Source organism: Nicotiana tomentosiformis, chromosome 4 (assembly GCF_000390325.3).
Source record: "Nicotiana tomentosiformis chromosome 4, ASM39032v3, whole genome shotgun sequence".
NCBI classification, from domain to species: Eukaryota; Viridiplantae; Streptophyta; class Magnoliopsida; order Solanales; family Solanaceae; genus Nicotiana; species Nicotiana tomentosiformis.
The window spans coordinates 74020225-74041230 of NC_090815.1; the positions used below are offsets into that span (position 1 = coordinate 74020225).

A 21006-nucleotide genomic window follows, 5' to 3' on the forward strand; every position below is an offset into this window, starting at 1 on the left:
CTATTGGTGTAAAATTATCTTTCAACCTTTGTTCCCCTCTATACCCCTGGCTCCGTTGTGGGTTATAGGGCACTTGAAAATTTTGTGGAGGTTGGTAGAGATTTTGTGGTGCTGGTGCTCGCCTTCTGGGGTGTCTTGGTGGTTGGAAAACATATTGAAGTGGAGCAATAGAGTATTGTGGGTTCTGAGGTGGATAGTAGTGCTCAGGGGAATCATCGGAAACCTGATGAAGCTGCTTATACCTTCGAGATGTTCTCCTAGGACCTCTTCTCGACCTTATTGTCATCATGGATTCTTCATCCTTCTCAATCTGGACAGCCTAAGTTGCAGCTTTGAGAACTGCTTGACTTATAATTTTGCCTGTCTTAAGGCCATTCTCAACCATTTCCCCAATTTTAATTGCTTTCGAGAAGGATTTGCCCACTGCGGACATCATGTTTTGAAAATAATCTGGCTCTTGAACCTGAAGGAAGACAGTGATTAACTCGTGGTCATCCATGGGTGGCTTAACTCTAGCCGCTTGCTCTCTCCATTTAATGGCATATTCCCTGAAACTTTCAGTTGGTTTCTTTTTTTAGGTTTGAAAGGGAATTGCGGTCTGGGGCGATATCGATGTTGTATTGGAACTGTTTGACAAAGGCCTGGGCTATGTCATCCCAGACATGCCAGTGAGAGGTTTCTTGATCCATAAACCATTCAGAGGCTACCCCTGTCAGGCTTTCCCCAAAATAAGCCATTAGTAATTCTTCATTTCTTCCAACACCTCTTAGCTGATTGCAATACCTTTTCAAGTGAGCTATGGGGTCGCCGTGCCCATCATACTTTTCAAATTTTGGGATCTTGAAACCAAGTGGCAAACGAACATTGGGGAACATACATAGATCCTTGAAGGCAATACTCTTCTGACCTACCAACCCTTGCATATTTTTCAACTGTTGTTCTAAGCTTTTTATTCTTTGGGTCATTTCTTCTTGTGCCATCTTTTGGGCAGGCTTCTCAATTTTTGCAGGAAGATCAAATAGGTATGAGTGGTACTCAGGAGGATGGTATTGTTCTTGCTGGGTAGCAAATTTGTGACTCGTGAGTTTTCTTTTGCACCACCGTCGGTTGTGGGATAGTGAAAACGGGCATAACAGCAGTGATTGTCTGATTGGTTATCAATGGCACACTTTGGGAGTGCGCAACAGAAGTTCCAGTTGTAGTCGTGCAGTTGGGATAAAGACTGAACCCAGGTGGATAGAATTGATCGGGCAATGAGACCGGAATGGTAGTAGTCGAAATGGATGTGAACTCTGGGAAACCATGAATAGAAAAAGGCGGTCCTTGGCCATTGGCCCATGCTTGACACATTTCAGTCATTTACTGCTTCAGTACTCTATTTTCCTCAACCACAGTAGACTCCTGTAGAACCCTCTGACCCTGAGTCTCTTGAGCACTTGTAACAGCTTCGATGCCAGTTGTCAATGGCATTTTTCCCTTGGATATTGTGTTGCCAACTTACCACAAACCGACCACCTCAAACTTTTTCTATGATTCAAAACAAGAGACACGTTAGAATGGACTCAATCGGTCCTTATTATCATCATCATTTTTATTTTATTTTTTCATATTTTTTTTTGGTCGATCGAACCTGATGTGGGTTGCCTACGTATCATGTGGGAACATGAATCAGATCGTGCGTAGTTCGGGAAGATCAAGAATAAAGGAAATAAACTAACTATTTTTTTTTTCTAATTTCCGAAAGAAAGACTTATAAAGAAGAAAGAAAATATTTTTGGATTTCGATTTGTTTTTGTTTTTTAAATTTTTGAAAAGAAAGACTTCTAAAGAAGAAAGAAAATATTTTTTTTGAATTTTGATTTTTTTCGGAATTTCGAAAGAAAAACTTCTAAAAAAAAAGAAAGGAAATATTTTTAAATTTATGGACTTTTATTTTGAATTTATGAAAGAAATACTTCTAAAGAAAAAAAAAAGAAAATATTTTTGAATCTTGAATTTTCTTTTCAATTTTCGAAAGAAGAATGAAAATATTTTTGGATTTTAAGAAGAAATTAAAAAGAAAATGTTTTTGTATTTTTTTTAAAAAAAATTGGAGCCTAAAAGAATGACTTTCTAAAGAAGGAAGTAAAGAAAAATATTTTTCGATTTATTTTTGAAAATTGTGGGCCGGAACCGATGAGGTTTGCCTACGTATCTCATATCCGGTGAGAATCAGACCCGCGTAGTTCTGCCAGTTTTGACGGAACAAGGGAAACAATGACTTTTGAAAGTATTGGCTTATTTTCTCTCTTTTTTTTCAAAATTTCTGCAGAGTTTCGAAATGTTTCAAATACCTACCTCACTTTTTTTTTTTTGATTTTCTTTCCCTATTCTAGAAGCCGGTCAACATACAAGCTGAAGCAAATGAAAACACAAGTAGCACGTAAAATGCATCAGGATGGTCTTTTAATTTTTGGATACACCTGTCCTAGACGGACCCAACCCCTGTGTTGAGTCCCTAAGGTCAAATGCACGTGATGCAAACAAACGTTCCTACTAGGGATCCAGCATGAGGCTATGTTATTCTAAGTTTGAATCCTGAAGTGTGTTGTTCTAGACCTGGCTCACCCGAGCGGACAACTCGAGCCGGGGGGGGGGGCAACGTACCGGTAACCAAAAGGCCATCCGGCTTTGTAACTGATCCGATCCTCGTTCTAAATTTGGATATGACATTAACAGAAAAGAAGTCACGCCAGCGTGCACTTCCTAGAAGATTTAGAAGACTCAGAGAGAAGAAGGGTTTTCGTGACAGTTTATATACAGTCCAAACAATATCAAAGCGGTAAAAAGAGGCATTTAGCACATTAGGCTCAAACACATAAAAAATCAGATAATAAGTAAAAGCCAAGTATAACAGTCATCTAAGCTCGAATTCTGAACTACGAAACCAGAGATTCTGGGTTCGATCCCCAGCAGAGTCGCCAGAGCTGTCACACCTCCTTTTTCCCGATGAGGCGATGGGATTAGGGAGTTTTTCCAATTAAAGTGACAATATTCGAAATGGGATTATTTATTAAATCAGAGTCGCCACTTGGGATAATTTATGGTGTCCCAAGTCACCGGTTTATTTTAAATCCCAAATCGAGGAAATTTAACTCTATTTATGGTCCGCGAACACAGAAGACCGGGTAAGGAATTCTGTTAACCCGGGAGAAGGTGTGAAGCACTCCCGAATTTCGTGGTTTTAGCACGGTCGCTTAACAATCAATACTTAGCCTAATTGTCTGATTTATTACATATTTAAAATCTATTGTGCTTTTTATTCCTTTTAACCGTTTTTTAATATTTATGGAGATTATTTAAATAAGTCGCGATGTCGCGCATTATTATTTTTGTACACATTGTGAATCGCGTCACGTGAAACGCACCCGCGATTTACAACATGTTAATTTTTATTATTATTCGAAGTTATGGTCGGGTCACATGAAATGCACTCCCGAATTGGAATTTATGTATCGTGACCATGCCACGGGAACCATACCCATGACCACGATGATTCATTATTAATCGCGCTTAAAGCAAACTACGATGTTCAGTAAGATTATTATCTTCCTACGTTTGGAATCAAGCGTGGAAGCTAAAAACTCTGTAACTTATTTAAGGATAAAAGTGCACAGGCTATTATTTAATAGTAGAAGATTCATGCTCTGCCTTAGTTACACTTATTATACCCAAAACAAATTAAAACTAACTTTAAATGGACAACGAAAGTACAAACCCCATCTTCCTCATCATCACAGTAGACCAATCAAATAATCAACTAAGAAAGAAAATAAGAATATTCTAATCTAAATCTGGAGTTTATTACATGGATACCTCTACAGTAATACAATCCAACTCCCTGGCTCAATTTTTCTTTCTTAAATCCAATTAAATCAACCCAGCAAATTATGTAACAAACTTTAAACTAACATTTACATGTACTTCTTAAGATAGAATAACACAAGCACATGAGAGCAATTTTCTAACTAATCAAGAAATCAATCCATTAAGAAGAAAACTCAACAAACAGTAAGATCTCATATTTATTGACATGAATTTCACAACTGAAAGCATGTATTAATAAACAAGGCAATAGAATAAAATGAGAGTGGGAGGAATGAACCTGAGATAGTCTTTTAGTTAATGAACCTCAGCAATTACAGCAACTAAGTCGAACAAAATCGAGCAGTGAATAAGCCTCAAACAAAATATTCAACAAAAACCTCTGAGCAAAAGCAGCAGAACTCGAACGGTGAGCGAAAACAACGACAAACTGGACTCAATCAAATCCCCTTCGGATTCTCAAAATGAGTCATCGGATTTCCTTAAATACTTGAAAATTGTACTGGATCCTTAAGCAAAATCGAGAAAAAAAGCAGGGTGAACAGCAATTAACACGGAACTTGAACCACTAGACCGGAACTCAAAACGTGATACCGTCGCCGACCGAAAACTCAACAACTGCACATTGCTTGAAATTGAAAGGGGTTTGATCTTGTTTTTGGGCTCAAGATTTATGTGATTGTGAATGGTTGAGGAGATGGGTGTTTATGGATGTTTCATGGTGGTGTAAAGGTGGAGAAAATAGGGACGATGATGAAGGTTTTTGCTCTTGAAAAATAAAAGGGAGATGGTTTTAACTTTTAAGAGAAAAATGACTTAAAACTTTTTCGGTTCAAGCCATGGTGATTCGTTCGTGCTTGTGGGGAAGAAGATTATTTTTTTGGAATAGTGCAATGGGAAAAGAAAATTGAAGAAGGAAAGTGCAGCCTCCCCTCTATCTTTCGTCTCTGTCCTTCCGGGCCTCTCAAAATTAGGTGTTAGGGATTAATTGGTGGCCAAGTAAAAAGAGTGTATGGGCATGTGAATTTGTTAGGGAGAGCATGTGAGTTTGTTACAAAAGATAAGGAAGAATCTTGCCACATGGAAATGACTCATTGATTCTTGCTTTAATTAATAATAATTTTTTTTTCTTTTAAGAGTGTAAAATAAAAATACTAGCTAAATATTTTAAAATCAAGAACATATAATTTTTGTGATTTTTAATTTTCTTAAATAAAACCTACTAAAAATGAAATAAAGGTTAAAATATGTAGATTAAACTTAAAATTATTTACATACTAAAAAGTGTTGAAAAATCACAAGTATGGTAAAAAATTATGTGCTCACACATTTCACCAAAGTTATTTTTCAAACATGATCTTCAAAAGAATGGTTATATCAATGTGCAACAGATTCGTTCAAGTGATAATATGACTGATTTGTTCACCAAATCTCTACCGACGTCAACCTTCAAGAAGCTAGTATACAAGATTGGGATGCGAAGGCTCAAAGATGTGAATTGATGCTCTCATTAGGGGGAATTAATACGAGTTGTACTCCTTTTTCCTTAGAAGGTTTTGTCCCACTGGATTTTCCTTACAAGGTTTTTAACGAGACAACAAAAAGGCGTATTGTTAAACATGTGTACTCTTTTTTCTTTAGTAGAATTTTTTTCCCACTGGATTTTATTTTAGTTAAATTTTAACGAGACAAATTATCTGTTAAATATACATTCAAGGGTGAGTGTTACAAATAGTATTATATTTAAGGTGAATATTTATCTTTTTGAGAGTTTTTAGAGTTTGTTACTTTGTTGCTAATACACTTTCCCCCATTATAATTCATCTCTCAAAAATAAATAGAATTCTCTCTTTTTTCTTTGCAATATTCTTCTTTTCTTTTATTGTGTTTATTTCAATGCAAATGTTTTCCTTATTTCATGAAATCATTTTCGTATTCGAAAATTGAAATATACCACTACCATGGAATTTCTTATCGTTTCTTTGACAATATCCAAAAGGCAAAGAAAAAGAAAAGCTGAAAGAAAGAAAAGAAATCCACGAACGAAATTAAACAAAATAATGTCTCAGTTTAAAGATGCAAAGAAATTTGCAAGGATGATGATCGTACAACAAATACATCATTTAAGAGCAAAGTTGACCAGTGTCCTTGCCTCCAATTGGGACATTGTCAACGATTTTTTTATTTTTTATTTTGTTGAAAAAAGGACAAAATTTGAATGGAAAAATCAGGATCAAGAAGCACGTATTTTTGAAAGGACTGCTAGAGAATAAAAGTCTAAAACTTTAATTGAATACATTAAATATATCTCTTACTATTTATTATGACGACAACAGATAAATATATCATAAAATAATATTATATTGTAATTTGATCAATCTGTCTACGTTATATGGGAGAAAATGAATAATCTGCTACTCCTATATAAAAGAGAAAACAGAAATATTGAATGAAAAAAGATGACTCTCCAACTCTATTGTATTGTTGTATGAGAAGAAGTGATTTCAATTTATAAAAATGCAAAACATTTTCTCCAAAAAAAAAAAAAAGAATATGGAAGAAGACCATTTCCGCTAAGAAAACTTACTCCCCCAAAGAAAGCAATTAGAAAATCAGGGCAAACTCCAGTCTAAATCAAACGAAAAGTTAAAAAAAATTATAGAATATTATTATAAGTATTCTGACCTTATGTTAAATGTATCCCTCCGCACCTTTTTATACCATCACAAATGGAGCACAACCATTTGCAACTATTGATATATTTGATGATGCATTTTGCTTATCAATATCTTACTGTAATACAATCTTTTCCAGCTGGTATCCTTTTGTTTTCTACAGTCTGGACGTTTTTTTGTCATCATTCGTGTTTCCACTTAACTCCACGATGATTAACAATTTTAAAACTACACTCTTTTGGGGGTTGATGAGTATTTAATGAAGGTGCTCAATATTTAAATCATCAAAAGAAATATTTAATGAGACACGGTGATATACTCATACTCATACTCATACTCATACTGGGTTGGCAAGAAAAATTCTAAAGAGAAAAGGAGGAACACATTGATTTTACGAGGACTAGTCATTCATTTTTCTTGGACATTCTTGGAAACTAACAGCTTGATTGCTGACCCTTTCTCCTATCACGGCTAGACAGCCAAACTCCACATTCTTATATAAAGACCACCCTTTTCATTTTGGATTTGGTAAAACAAAGGAAGTCCAGAAGATAATCAGAGAAAGATGAAATTTGGGAAAGAATTTGCATCCCAAATTGTCCAAGAATGGCAAGAAGCCTATGTGGATTACAATTATCTCAAGAGTGTTTTAAAAGACATCTTGAATTTCAATATTGCCGCTTCACCTGAAGTTGAAGGCTCCTTAAAGAGAAGGCTATCTATGTACAGAGCCTTTAGTGGATTACAAACTAGTTTCAAAGTTTCTCAAAACAATGAAGATGAAGCCATATTAGTGAGTTCAGAAGGCCACTATCAAACTATGTTTCTTATGTCATCTGAAAAAGGTGGAGAAAATGAGATGGTTTTCTTTAAAAGACTTGATGATGAATTCAACAAGGTGATAACTTTTTACCAGAAAAAAGTAGAGGAAGTGAAGGCTGAGGCTGATGAGTTGAGTAAACAAATGGATGCACTTATTGCTCTAAGAATCAAGGTTGATAAGCCTTCTATAAGAATCAAAAATTCCCATTTGGGAAATCCAGGTATGTCCAATACTTTGGCTATTCTATCAATGTTCCATTCTTTTGGGAAAATGGTCTACTACCCCTCTTATTATACGAAATATTTTAATTCTATCCTCCGTTCCCTTGTTGTTAGCAAATCATTGTGTATTTACCCTTGACTCGGAGTAATTTTAAACCATAATCAAAAGTAGAGCACTTCGAGCTCCATTAAAGTTAATGGAAAATACAGGACAATTTGCTAATGGAAAAAGTATGAATGAGACCCCAAAGTACTAAAACTAGAAAATTTACATAATAAATTTGGAGCTTTTCCCTTAATTTCTCCATCCCATGATTGCCCTTTAATTTGTTTGAATTCTTGTTTAACCCCAATATAGGTAGGTCAGAAATGGAGGCAATACAAGAAGCAGAGATGACAAGTGAAGAAGAAGAAGCAACAAGAGGGAAAAGAGATACAGCAAATACAAAACATATGGAATTTAGGCCTGCTCCACTAGAGATTTTGGACCATATAAAAATCAATGTTGAACCCGAAACACCTGTCTCAACTTTAAAAAATATCATCCATACTTCAAAATCCAACTTATCATTCAGCAAAGAGGAGCTCAGAAAAGCTGAAGAACAAATGAGAAAGGCTTTTGTTGAGTTCTATCAAAAGCTTCGACTTCTGAAAAACTTCTGGTAGTGCTTGCATTTTTTCTTCCAAATGAGGACTTACTTATACTAGTTGTTTTTATCTTTAACTAAAACTCGCACTTAATTTTGCTACTTAATTGTGCCAGTCTCTTAAATGTGTTGGCATTTTCCAAGATCATGAAGAAGTATGACAAGGTACTACACTGAAGTGATCACTATATATGCCAATGGAAAGTATTTAAGTTTTGCCTTTTCACCTTGCAATTTTATTGATTACAGATCACCTCAAGGAAAGCTTCTAAATCATACTTAGAGATGGTTAATAAATCTTATCTTGGTAGCTCTGATGAGGTATATACATTTTCCTTTAGTTTCAAAAACTGCTTTCCTCTCAGCATTATTATAGTTTGAACTTCTCATCGATCTATGCCTTTTTTAGGTTGCTAAGCTCATAGAAAGAGTGGAGGCCACATTCATAAAGCATTTTGTCAATGGAAATCGAAGGAAAGGAATGAAATCTTTAAGACCACAAGCTAAAAGAGAAACGCATAGAGTAACATTTTTCCTGGGTAAGTATGCATCATTAGTAGCATCAACTTCTTCCTGTGTAATCAGAGGTCAAATGCTGATTTAGGGCGGATTCTTCCGGTTCAACCGAACCTATTGCATTCAGCTCGAACTATGAGTAATACATATGCAAAACAAAATTTTAAATGTACACATATAATAAAGATCATACTCATTTGAATCAACTAACTCTGGATCCTTGATTCGCCTCTATCAGAGGTTACCAGTGATGTATTATCTTCATCCGAGATAAGTGCTTAGAAAAATTTGGTAAACTGCATCATAACCATAGTTTTTACTTTTTAGCAACTGAAATACGTTTCACCAACAGGTTTGTTCTCTGGCGGCTCAATAGCATTAGTGGCAGCTATTGCTGTATCCATACATTTCGGAAACCTTCTACAGCATGAGGGTCGTGGGCAGTATATGGAAAATATATTTCCACTCTACAGGTAAACTAATCATCTGTCTATTACAAAGTCATATTGATTCTTAATTGCCCCTTGTCTGTCTACAAGCGAAACCATGTTTTAAGCAATACATATGAGTAATAGAGCTGTATCTTTTGCAGCCTATTCGGATACATTGTCCTCCATATGCTCATGTACGCCGGGAACATATACTACTGGAGGCATTTTAGAGTCAATTATCCCTTCATTTTTGGCTTCAAGCAGGGAACAGAACTAGGTTACAGACAAGTTCTTTTCCTTGCTTCTGGTCTTTCAGTACTTGCATTGGCTGCTGCATTGTCCCACCTAGATATGGAGATGGATCCAAATACAAGAAGTTTTGAGACAGTGATTGAGCTGATCCCACTTGCCGTGGTGTTTGTAAGTCTAGCAAAAAACAGTACTTCTTCTACTTTCATTTTACAACTGATCTATACAAAAATGTTTCAAAAATTACAAACCCCTAATCTTTTTTTTTTCAGATTCTGCTTCTAATAACTTTTTGCCCTCTGAACATCATATATCGTTCAAGTCGCTTCTTCCTTATAAGATGTGGTTGGCACTGTCTATGTGCTCCCCTTTACAAGGTACCAGCAATTTGTTTAAGAGATATTGCAGATTAATAATGCAGAAAGTACGTAGATACTAAAATGTTTCACATAATTTTGCAGGTTAATCTACCAGATTTTTTCTTGGCAGATCAGCTTACTAGCCAGGTTTTACACTAAGCTTTTTCTTTTGTAATGGGGAACTTCTGTATTATACCAAAAGAGAATCCAAGAAATTGATAATTCAGTCTGTGCAAATTTTGCAAAACTTATGGGAAAGAACTTTAATGTGCTCTTGCATTTCAGGTTCAGGCAATTAGGAGTTTGCAGTTCTATGTCTGCTACTATGTGTGGGGCAACTTCAGAACAAGATCTAATAAATGTCAAGAAAGCAGTGTTTATCAAATCTTATACATAGTCGTCGCAATTATTCCCTTTTGGTCTCGGTTTATTCAGGTGTGAGAAACTTTGCACCAGAAAAAATGAAAATAGGTATCTTCAAACTTATTTAACATGGTGATAATTTGTATAATATATGTACAGTGCCTTCGCCGCTTATTTGAAGAGAAAGATTCAATGCAGGGGCTTAATAGCCTCAAATATTTCTCAACCATTGTTGCTCTTGTGATGAGGACACTTTATGCTCAAAAGAGAGGAACGTTTTGGAGAGTAATGGCGGCATCATCCTCAGGAATTACTACAGTTGCAAATACTTACTGGGACATTGTTATAGATTGGGGTTTATTGCAAAAGAATTCAAGAAACCGTTGGTTGAGAGACAAACTGCTTGTGCCACACAAGATTGTCTACTTTGTTGCCATTGTAAGTTGCAGAAAGCAGGTTTGAAAAATATATAGAGTATTACACAACTCTCTTCCAGTGTAAATTAACTTTCTTGAAGACTAAATGCAGGTTCTTGACATTATTCTGAGACTAGTATGGATGCAGTTGGTTCTTGATTTTCAAGAACTACCATTTCTGCACAAGAAAGCAATGGTTGCAGTAGTTGCCTCTCTAGAGATCCTTCGCCGAGGCATGTGGAATTTTTTCAGGTCGGAACTCCAAACCATTATCTATTTGAGTAACATATTCCATGATATTGTAAAAGAATTTTTAAGCTATTAAGTCATCTAACCGTCCATAAAAAGAGGAATTAGAAACCTGAAAAACAAGACAGTTAATTATATGCTACAACAGGTTAAAATGTAAAGTTTATCTATTTTATAGCAGAAATTTGATGAGTTAGCCAGCTACTTGTGTATTTATTTGACATCACGTAGAAGATAGTTATGCTGTCTTTTATTGTTCAGGTTGGAAAATGAGCACTTGAATAACGTCGGGAAATATCGTGCCTTCAAGTCCGTACCATTGCCTTTTAACTACGAGGAGGACAAGAGTCTATAACTATATTTAGCTGATACGCAGAAGTCAAAGGAATCCAGGGTTTTCTTTTCTTTCTTTTTTTTTCTTGTACAAATTCTTTGATTCGTTTGTCAATATTGGTGTTTATAATACAGTTTTTTTCATGAAATTAGCAGTGAAGATATAGGACCAAAAGAAAGTTGATTCCAGCCTCTTGAAAACGGTCTTTACGTTGTTGCTTCAGATTTCTACGTTCTATATTGTGTCTGAACTTAATGTACCAAAAAATGGTTTAGATCCGCAAGGGACATTCTTTATATGAAATGGAATGGTGCTTGATAATTGGTTGACTCTCTCTACAAACTACCAAGACGTGCTACTACCAAAAATCTTTTCACGAAAATTCGTAGCGTTATTTTAGGCCCATGATTGATGCATGGAGTTACCATAACCACTCAAAAACAATAGCTGAAGAATACAGACACTTGCGTCCAGGTTTCTTGGTCAAAAGAGTCCCAAAATATTTAACAAAAACGGATGTTTGAGGTCCCATCTTTTTAAAATTTCACATGACATTGGCTCGTAATACGATTGAAGGAAATCCCTCTTATGTAGAATAAGCCTTAGGAGCAGTTGCGGAGGCAGAATTTTTATTAGAGGAGATTCAAAACACACACACACACACACACACACATATATATATATATATATATATATATATATATATATAACAAAAACGGATGTTTGAGGTCCCATCTTTTCAAAATTTCACATGACATTGGCTCGTAATACAATTGAAGGAAATCCCTCTTATGTAGAATAAGCCTTAGGAGCAGTTGCGGAGGCAGAATTTTTATTAGAGGGGATTCAAAACACACACACACACACACACACACATACATATATATATATATATATATATATATATATATATATATATATATATATATATATATATATAACAAAAACGGATGTTTGAGGTCCCATCTTTTCAAAATTTCACATGACATTGGCTCGTAATACGATTGAAGGAAATCCCTCTTATGTAGAATAAGCCTTAGGAGCAGTTGCGGAGGCAGGATTTTTATTAGAGGGGATTCAAACACACATACACACACACACACACACACACACACACACACATATATATATATATATATATATATATATATATATATATATATAACATTGGACAAAATATAATTTTTCAACAAAGGGGATGAACCCCCTTTCAACCACAGTGTAATTTTTTAATGTAGGGGACTGTGAACCCCCTTTCAGCTCCTTAGTGTGGCAGCCCACGCTTAGAAGTAGTTTGTGTGGGGTCCATCCCATAAATTAAGGAAGAAATTGATTGGCAGCCATCTTTTCTTTCTTATTGTCAAATAAGGTAGATTGCAGAAGGAAAATGTCAAACTTCTTAGGTGGAAGAAAGAAAAAATTTGCATTGCAAATTTTCAACCAATCCTTCATTCTGATTGGTTGAAGAGGTAGGCTATTTCTCCTATAAAAGGAGAGCTTCGACTTTTTCATTTTACCGCACAGAAAGAGAAGCAACACAATAGTTGCAGAGAGTATTTCTTAGGCATTGTGATAAATAGACTGTGTAGAAGAAAATAGAGAGTGAACGATATTATCGTGAAGTGGGAATATCAAAAGAGGGTTATTTCTTTTGAGTGTTGTAGTGGTCTTTGGAGTATTTTACTCGGACCTACAAAGTGTAAAATTTCTTGCTATAGTGATATTAGTTGCTCGTCTCGGGGCCGTGATTTTTTCCTTATTCAAAAGGATTTTTCACGTAGAAATCTTGGTGTCGTTGTCACTCTTTTATTCTTGTTAATTACCGTATCTCGGTGCTGCATTATTATTCCGCCTTTAGTACCGTGAATATTATTTCTATGAGGGTTTATTCCCAACAACTGGTATCAGAGCACATGTTCTACTCGTTCACAAAAATACTAATCAATGTCGGTAGTACTATACTCGGTGAAAAATAAAAATGTCCGGAGTAAAGTACGAGGTAGCAAAATTTAACGGAGATAGCGGTTTCTTAACATGGCAAAGAAGGATGAGAGATCTGCTCATCCAACAAGGATTATACAAGGTATTAGATGCTGATGCCAAAATGCCTGATACCATGAAAGCTGAGGATTGGGCTGACTTAGATGAAAGGGCTGCTAGTGCAATCAGGTTGCACTTATCAGATGATATGGTAAATAACATCATTGATGAAGAAATCGCACGTGACATTTGGACAAGGTTGGAAAGCCTATACATGTCCAAAACGCTAACAAATATATTGTACCTGAAGAAGCAGCTATACGTCCTACACATGGGTGAAGGTACGAATTTTTTGTCATATTTAAATATGTTTAACGGACTAATCACACAGCTCGCCAATCTCGGAGTGAAAATCGAGGAAGAAGATAAAGCCATCTTACTGTTGAACTCGTTGCCATCTTCGTACGATAATCTGGCAACAACCATCTTGCACGGTAAGACTACCATTGAGTTGAAAGATGTCACATTGGCTCTTCTACTCAATGAGAAGATGAGAAAGAAGCCTGAAAATCAAGGACATGCTCTCATCACAGAAGGTAGAGGCAGGAGTTATCAAAGGAGTTCGAGCAACTATGGTAAATCCGGAGCTCGTGGGAAGTCTAAGAACCGATCCAAATCAAGAGCTAGAAATTGCTACAATTGTGATCAACCAGGTCACTTCAAAAGAGATTTCCCAAATCCAAGGAAGGGCAAAGGTAAAACTAGTGGCCAGAAGAATGACGACAACACAGCCGCCATGGTGAAAAACAATGATAATATTGTCCTCTGTATAAACGAGGAAGAGAAATGCATGCACTTATCAGGTCCAGAGTCGGAATGGGTGGTTGATACAACAACATCTTACCATGCCACACCGGTAAGATATCTTTTTTGCAGATTTGTAGCAGGTGATTTCAGCCTTGTGAGAATGGGTAACACAAGTTACTCAAAGATTGCGGGGATCGGTGACATTTGTATCAAGACAAATGTCGGATGCACATTGGTTCTAAAGGACGTGCGACATGTACCTGATTTGCGGATAAACTTAATCTCGGGAATTACTTTAGACCGAGATGTATACGAGAACTAGTTTGCAAATCAAAAGTGGAGACTCACCAAGGTATCATTGGTGATTGCAAAGGGAGTTACTCGTGGCACGTTGTACAAGACAAATGCAGAAATATGCCAAGGTGAATGGAACGCGACACAAGATGAAATTTCTGCAAATTTGTGGCACAAAAGAATGGGTCATATGAGCGAGAAGGAATTACAGATTCTTGCCAGGAAATCACTCATTTCTTATGCCAAAGGTACAACGGTAAAACCATGTGACTACTGTTTATTAGGTAAGCAGCATAGAGTCTCATTTCAGACATCGTCTGAAAGAAAATTGAATATACTTGATTTGGTATATTCTGATATTTGTGATCCAATGGAAATTAAATCGATGGGCGGTAACAAATATTTTGTTACTTTTATTGATGATGTTTCATGAAAATTGTGGGTTTATATTTTGAAAATCAAAGATCAGGTGTTTCAGGTTTTCCAAAAGGTTCATGCTATGGTGGAAAGGGAGACAAGCCAAAAGCTAAAGCGTCTCCGAAGTGACAATGAAGGTGAGTACATTTCAAGGGAATTTGAAGAGTATTGTTCGAGTCATGGGATCATACATGAAAAGACAGTTCCTGGAACCCCACAGCACAATGACGTAACCGAAAGGATGAACTGCACTATAGTGGAGAAGGTGAGAAGCATGCTCAGAATGGCTAAACTGCCTAAGTCATTCTAGGGTGAAGCAGTTCAGACAGCCTGTTACCTGATCAATAGGATTCCATCAGTTCCGTTGGCGTTTGACATCCCAAAGAGAGTTTCGATCAATAAGGAGGTGTCCTACTCGCATGTGAAGGTGTTCTGTTGCAAATCTTTTGCACATGTACCAAAGGAGCAGAGAACAAAGTTGGATGATAAATATGTTCCTTGCATATTCATCAGATATGGAGAAGAATTCGGATAAAGATTGTGGGATCCCGTAAAGAAGAAGGTCATCAGAATCAGAGATGTAGTCTTCCGAGAAAGTGAAGTTGGAACTACTGATGATATGCCAGAGAAGGCCAAGAATGGTATTATTCCTAACCTTGTTACTATTCCTTCTACTTCTAACAATCCCACAAGTGCAGAAAGTACGACCGACGAGGTTATTGAGCAGGGGGAGCAACCTGGTAAGGTTATTGAGTAGGGGGAGAAACTTGATGATGATGTCGAGCAAGTGGATCACCCCACTCAGGGAGAAGAACAACCTCAACCTCTGAGGAGATCAGAAAGGCCAAGGGTAGAGTCATGCAGGTATCCTTCCACGGAGTATGTCCTCATCAGTGATGAGGGAGAGTCAGAAAGTCTTAAGGAGGTGATGTCACATCCAGAAAAGAACCAGTGGATGAAAACCATGCAAGAGGAGATGGAATCTTTGCAGAAAAATGGCACGTACAAGCTGGTTGAACTTCCAAAGGGTAAAAGACCACTCAAATATAAGTGGTCTTTAAACTCAAGAAAGATGGAAAAGGCAAGCTGGTCAGATACAAAGCTCGATTGGTGGTAAAAGGCTACGAGCAGAATAAAGGTATTGATTTTGATGAAATTTTCTCACCTGTTGTCAAAATGACTTCTATTCGAACAATCTTGAGCTTAGCAGCTAGCCTAGATCTTGAAGTGGAGCAGTTGGACGTGAAAACTGCATTTCTTCACGGAGATTTGGAAGATGATATCTATATGGAGCAGCTAGAAGGATTTGAAGTATCTAAAAGGAAACACATGGTATGCAAACTGAATAAGAGTCTTTATGGGTTGAAGCATGCACCAAGGCAGTGGTACAAGAAGTTTGACTCATTCATGAAAAGTCAAACTTACACAAAGATATATTCTGATCTATGTGTATACTTCAAAAGATTTTCTGAAAATAACTTTATTATATTGTTGTTGTATGTGCATGACATGTTAATTGTAGGAAAAGACAAGGGGATGATCGCAAAGTTGAATGGAGATTTGTCCAAGTCATTTGATATGAAGGACTTGGGCCTAGCACAACAAATTCTGGGTATGAAGATAGTTCGAGAGCGAACAAGTAGAAAGTTGTGGATGTCTCAGGAGAAGTACATTGAACGTGTACTAGAATGCTTCAACATGAAGAATGTTAAGCCAGTCAGTACACCTCTTGCTAGTCATCTAAAGTTGAGCAAGAAGATGTGTCCTACAAGTGTGGAGGAGAAAGGGAACATGGCTAAATTTTCTTACTCTTCAGCAGTCGGAAGCTTGATGTATGCAATGGTATGCACCTGACTTGATATTGCTCATGCAGTTAGTGTTGTTAGCAGAATCCTTGAAAATCCTATAAAGGAACATTAGGAAGCAGTCAAGTGGATACTCAGGTACCTGAGAGGTACCACGGGAGATTGTTTGTGCTTTGGAGGATCTTATCCAATCTTGAAGGGTTATACAGATGCTGATATGGCAGGTGACATTGATAACAGAAAATCCACTACTGGATATTTGCTTATATTTTAGGGGGAGCTATATCATGGCAGTCTAAATTGCAGAAGTGTGTTGCACTTTCAACAACTGAAGCAAAGTACATTGCCGCTATAGAGGCTGGCAAGGAGATGGTATGGCTCAAGCGGTTTCTTCAAGAGCTGGAATTGCATCAAAAGGAGTATGTCGTCTATTGTGACAGTCAAAGTCCAATAGACTTGAACAAGAACTCCATGTACCATGCAAGAACAAAGCATATAGATGTGAGATATTATTGGATTCGTGAGCAGGTGGAGAACGAATCTTTACAGGTCAAAAAGATTCACACAAGTGAAAATCCTGCTGATATGTTGACTAAGGTAATACTAAGAGACAAATTCGAGCTATACAAAGAACTTGTCGGCATGCACTCAAACTAGAAGATAGTGCTACCTCCTTCAGGTTAATGAGACTGAAGAGGGAGATTTGTGGGGTCCATCTCATAAATTAAGGAAGAAATTGATTGGCAACCGTTCATATCTACCCACCCATGTTTAAGTATCTGATTATATATGTACATTTGAATCCCTATGTCATTAAGCGACTCGATGAAACGACACGCGAAGAGCCATTCATTGGCATGTATGAACAATAATTTTTGTTAACCAAATTCATGGGTAGTCAGTCCTCTTGCAAATCCAGAACAGTATCAACGAGTTGTTGGAGCACTCTAATAACTCACTCCGACATCGCGCGCATTCTCAGTCAATAAGCTTGCCTTTATGCACTGTCCAACGGATGTTCATTGGCAAGCAATCAAACCAGTCCTCCGTTGCTCACTGCTCATGGTCTACTTTTCTCAAAAAGTTCAACCTTGCACCTCCAAAGCTTCTCAAACAGCGACTAGGACGATAGACGATCCACCTCTGGATATCTAGTTTATATGGGGTCCAATTTAATCTCATGGTCGTCAAAAACCAACTCACGGTAACGTTGCATCCGGGGCCGGATCTATATCATGAACCCATACTCTCCTCCCTCGATATTTTTCTCATCTCCTTCTTAAATAAGCATGTGTGAACCCATGCTCAAGTGAGCACTTTGGCTCACCGGTCAATGAGTGCACATTTGCCCGCAAGGTCACCAGTTCAATCCCTACATATATAGCATGTTTTATTAATATAGCATATATATATATATATATATATATATATATATATATATATATATATATATATATATAGCATTAAATTAATGCTATATTAACATATGCTATATTTATATAAGTATACATATGTTGTTATTGCTAAAACTTAAGTATTAATATAACATTACATCTTATAGAACTATACACTTTATTTTTAAATGTGTTATAGTAAGTTTTAATCGAATATAATTGAATTTCCAATTGATCCACTGATGAAGTATCCGAGCAAAGTACTAATAAAGTGATCGAGAATAAAACATTCAAGACTATGTTGATTATACACATCTTGGAGCATCTAGTCACTCATTATACATGAGCATGTTGTCACTTAAAATGTTTAAAATGTCCACTTAAACTTCAAGATTTGTTTTCTTATTTATTCACCGATCAAGCATTCGAGCGATGTAATGAACAGTTGAGAATAAATTAAAGCATCAACACTTGTTATATATATGTAAGTGTAAATTATCATAAATGAATAAAATAATACACTCTATTATAATCTATTACACTTGAAGTGTAATTTATATTAAAGCACACAGATGATAAACATTATATATATAATTGATCAAGTGTAATTGATATAGTCGTTATATCCAATATGCTATGACACACTTAGTGTCTTAGTAAATAGATTATAAAGTGTATCATTGATGTAATGCTATGATAAAACTTAAGATGTAGTGCTATATATAAATCTAATTATATATTATTTTATTACAATCTTTAAACACAAAATCAATCGATATGTGGTGCAAGTTAATTAAAAAAAATTGATTAAGGAACAAATTAAGAAAGAAAGCATATATTACGTGTGCAAAATGCTAAGAACAAAAACATTTGTTAAGTAATTAATAAAAAAAATATTATTAAACTTTTATAATTTATTTTTCAACCGATTTCGGTCGGTATTTGTGAGGTCAAACAGTCAAACATTTTTAACAATACCGACCGAAATCGGTCGAAAATCTTTTAATTAGAACAACACATATGGGTTCCTTCCCTATTTTCATCTTTTCACTCTCTCTCTCTCTCTTTAATCTCTCTTCCATCTCCCTTTCCCACAGAAATTTGGCCTAATCCCAACCAAAATCAAGTCACCCACCCTCAAAATCGAAGCCCCACCTATTCGATCTCACGCTTGCGCCCCCAGCCGCTGCCACCATTGTTTCGCGCCTCCATCACCACCACTACCACGCCGCCACCACCACCACTTTCTCCTCGTCGGCGGCACCACCACTGCCTTTGTTGTTCAAGGTTAGTAATATACTTTATTAGCTTTTTAATTTTTAATTTTTAATTTTTGGAATATAATTTTATGTAATATTTTAGGATTTTTGTCTATTTAGGATTTATGTGACTAAATAAGGGTTTTGAACTGCATTAGATTTAGATTTAGAATTGAACTATCTAAAATTATAATTTTTTTAGGGTTTTTGGTTTGAACTACATTAGATTTAGAATTAAGGTATAAATTATGAACTACCTTAAATTATGAACTTGTGGTTCTTAATAGAACTCAAATTAATGCATTTAAATTATTTAATGTATAAACTAATTTAAGGTATAAATTATGAACTTAAGGTATAAATTATGAACTTATGGTTCTTAATAGAACTCAAATTAATGCATTTAAATTATTTAATGTATAAATTAATTTAAGGTATAAATTATGAATTTAAGGTATAAACTATGAACTAAAATATCAATTAATCTAATTGAGTTAGTCTAATTGCATGGCTTATCTAATTCATTGTTCCAGCGAGTCTAATTATGATTAATAATAGGGTTAGAACAATATATTAATATAACACTTAATTTATTTGTTCTTTATGCATATGAAATATCGTAGTTGGATGTATAATAGGAATTATCCTAATCGTCAGTTTTTTAGGAAGGAATTTATAGAAGGGGTTAATGAATTTATTAGGCATGCAATGTCACTTGAACCATTTCAGTTTGGAGGGATGATTAGGTGTCCTTGTGTGAAGTGCAAGTGTTTGCATTTTTTCGAATCGGAGGATGTTAAGACTTATCTTTATAAAAAGAGGTTTATAGATAATTTTTTGTGTGGACTAATCATGGAGAGGTTGATGGCAGTTATGATGTATTTCATAACATAGTTGTTGGTGAAAGTAGTAGGTCGGTGGAGAATAACGTTCTACATCCTAGATACCATGAATGGTTGCGGATGCTTTTGGGGTGCACTTCAAGTTTGAACCCCATAAAAGTGTTGAACAAGCTCTTAACGAAGAGGCAAAATATTTTTATGAATAGTTAGAAGCCGCTAGTCGTCCACTAAGTGAAGGAAGTGTGCACTCTCAATTGTCTGTTGCAGTTAGACTATTAAGTATCAAATCAGATATCAATATTTCTCAAGCGAGAATGGATTCTTTCATTGGCCTTATGAATGAACTAGTTGACCCGACTTTCAACATACCTGAAGATTTCTATAAGGCTAAAAGATTGATTTCAGCCACTCGGATCACAGTAGTGGTCTGGATTGCAGCAGGGGTCTAGATCGCATCCATCTTCATCAGAGACCTCGTCTCCCTCTCCATGGGGTTCGTCTCCTAGCATTTCTAGACTTCACCTTCGAGATAGTAGCGTTGATCCAGATGCCTCCCCTTCTACGCACGCTTCAGATTCATCGGCATATGATGATCCAGAGGAAGTGCGGTATGATCGTTATCATAGGATGATCATCAAGTCTGAGGGCAATGGGTAAGATTTATTTATTACTTCTTTGTTTTTGCTAAATTATAATAGCTAGTCTTGTTTATTTAATGTAATTATTATGTTGCAGGTTCATACCTAGTCATCAGACTACAAATATAATCACTGAAGCTCTTGGCCGGTTGTATGGGAGTGAATTTTCACCGGAGCACGTGGAGCAAATTCTTAACCAATTTAAGGTTTTAATACAATTCTTATCTATTTAAGCATTATATTAACAATATTTTCATATAGCGTTACACACTTCATTTGCAGACTAAGTGTGCCTGGGAGGACCGGCATAACAGTGCCATTCTTGTAAATTTTAAGTTCAAATGTCATAAGAGACTATCCGATTCCTTATGTTCTGCTCGGAAGAAGAGCAAGAAGCCTTCATGGGTTCAACCGCACTTATGG

At 36.1% G+C, this 21006-nt stretch overlaps 2 protein-coding genes across 3 annotated transcripts; one reads left to right on the forward strand and one right to left on the reverse strand.

Annotated features, from left to right (window-relative positions):
• Window positions 1-319: 319 nt before the first annotated feature.
• On the reverse strand, window positions 320-980 carry LOC138909943 (uncharacterized). The gene is made up of 2 exons (XM_070201159.1): window positions 667-980; window positions 320-548 (listed from the first exon to the last, which is right to left on the reverse strand). The coding sequence occupies exons 1-2, from the start codon at window positions 978-980 to the stop codon at window positions 320-322; spliced, it is 543 nt and encodes a 180-aa protein (XP_070057260.1).
• Window positions 981-6833: 5853 nt separating this feature from the next.
• Window positions 6834-11468, forward strand: LOC104101194 (phosphate transporter PHO1 homolog 9-like). 2 transcript variants are annotated; one of them, XR_001970210.3, is made up of 13 exons: window positions 6834-7582; window positions 7942-8245; window positions 8347-8395; window positions 8480-8551; window positions 8640-8769; window positions 9099-9219; window positions 9339-9597; window positions 9699-9803; window positions 9888-9932; window positions 10071-10220; window positions 10308-10586; window positions 10666-10816; window positions 11075-11468. XR_001970210.3 is itself a non-coding variant. In XM_009608635.4 (13 exons), exons 1-13 carry the CDS (start codon window positions 7105-7107, stop codon window positions 11166-11168), a joined length of 2226 nt encoding a protein of 741 aa, XP_009606930.1. In that variant the 5' UTR covers window positions 6836-7104; the 3' UTR covers window positions 11169-11468. The 2 variants fall into 2 exon arrangements, 1 of the variants encoding a protein (XP_009606930.1); XM_009608635.4 differs by having other exon boundaries at window positions 6836-7582; window positions 10677-10816.
• The last annotated feature ends 9538 nt before the right edge of the window (window positions 11469-21006 follow it).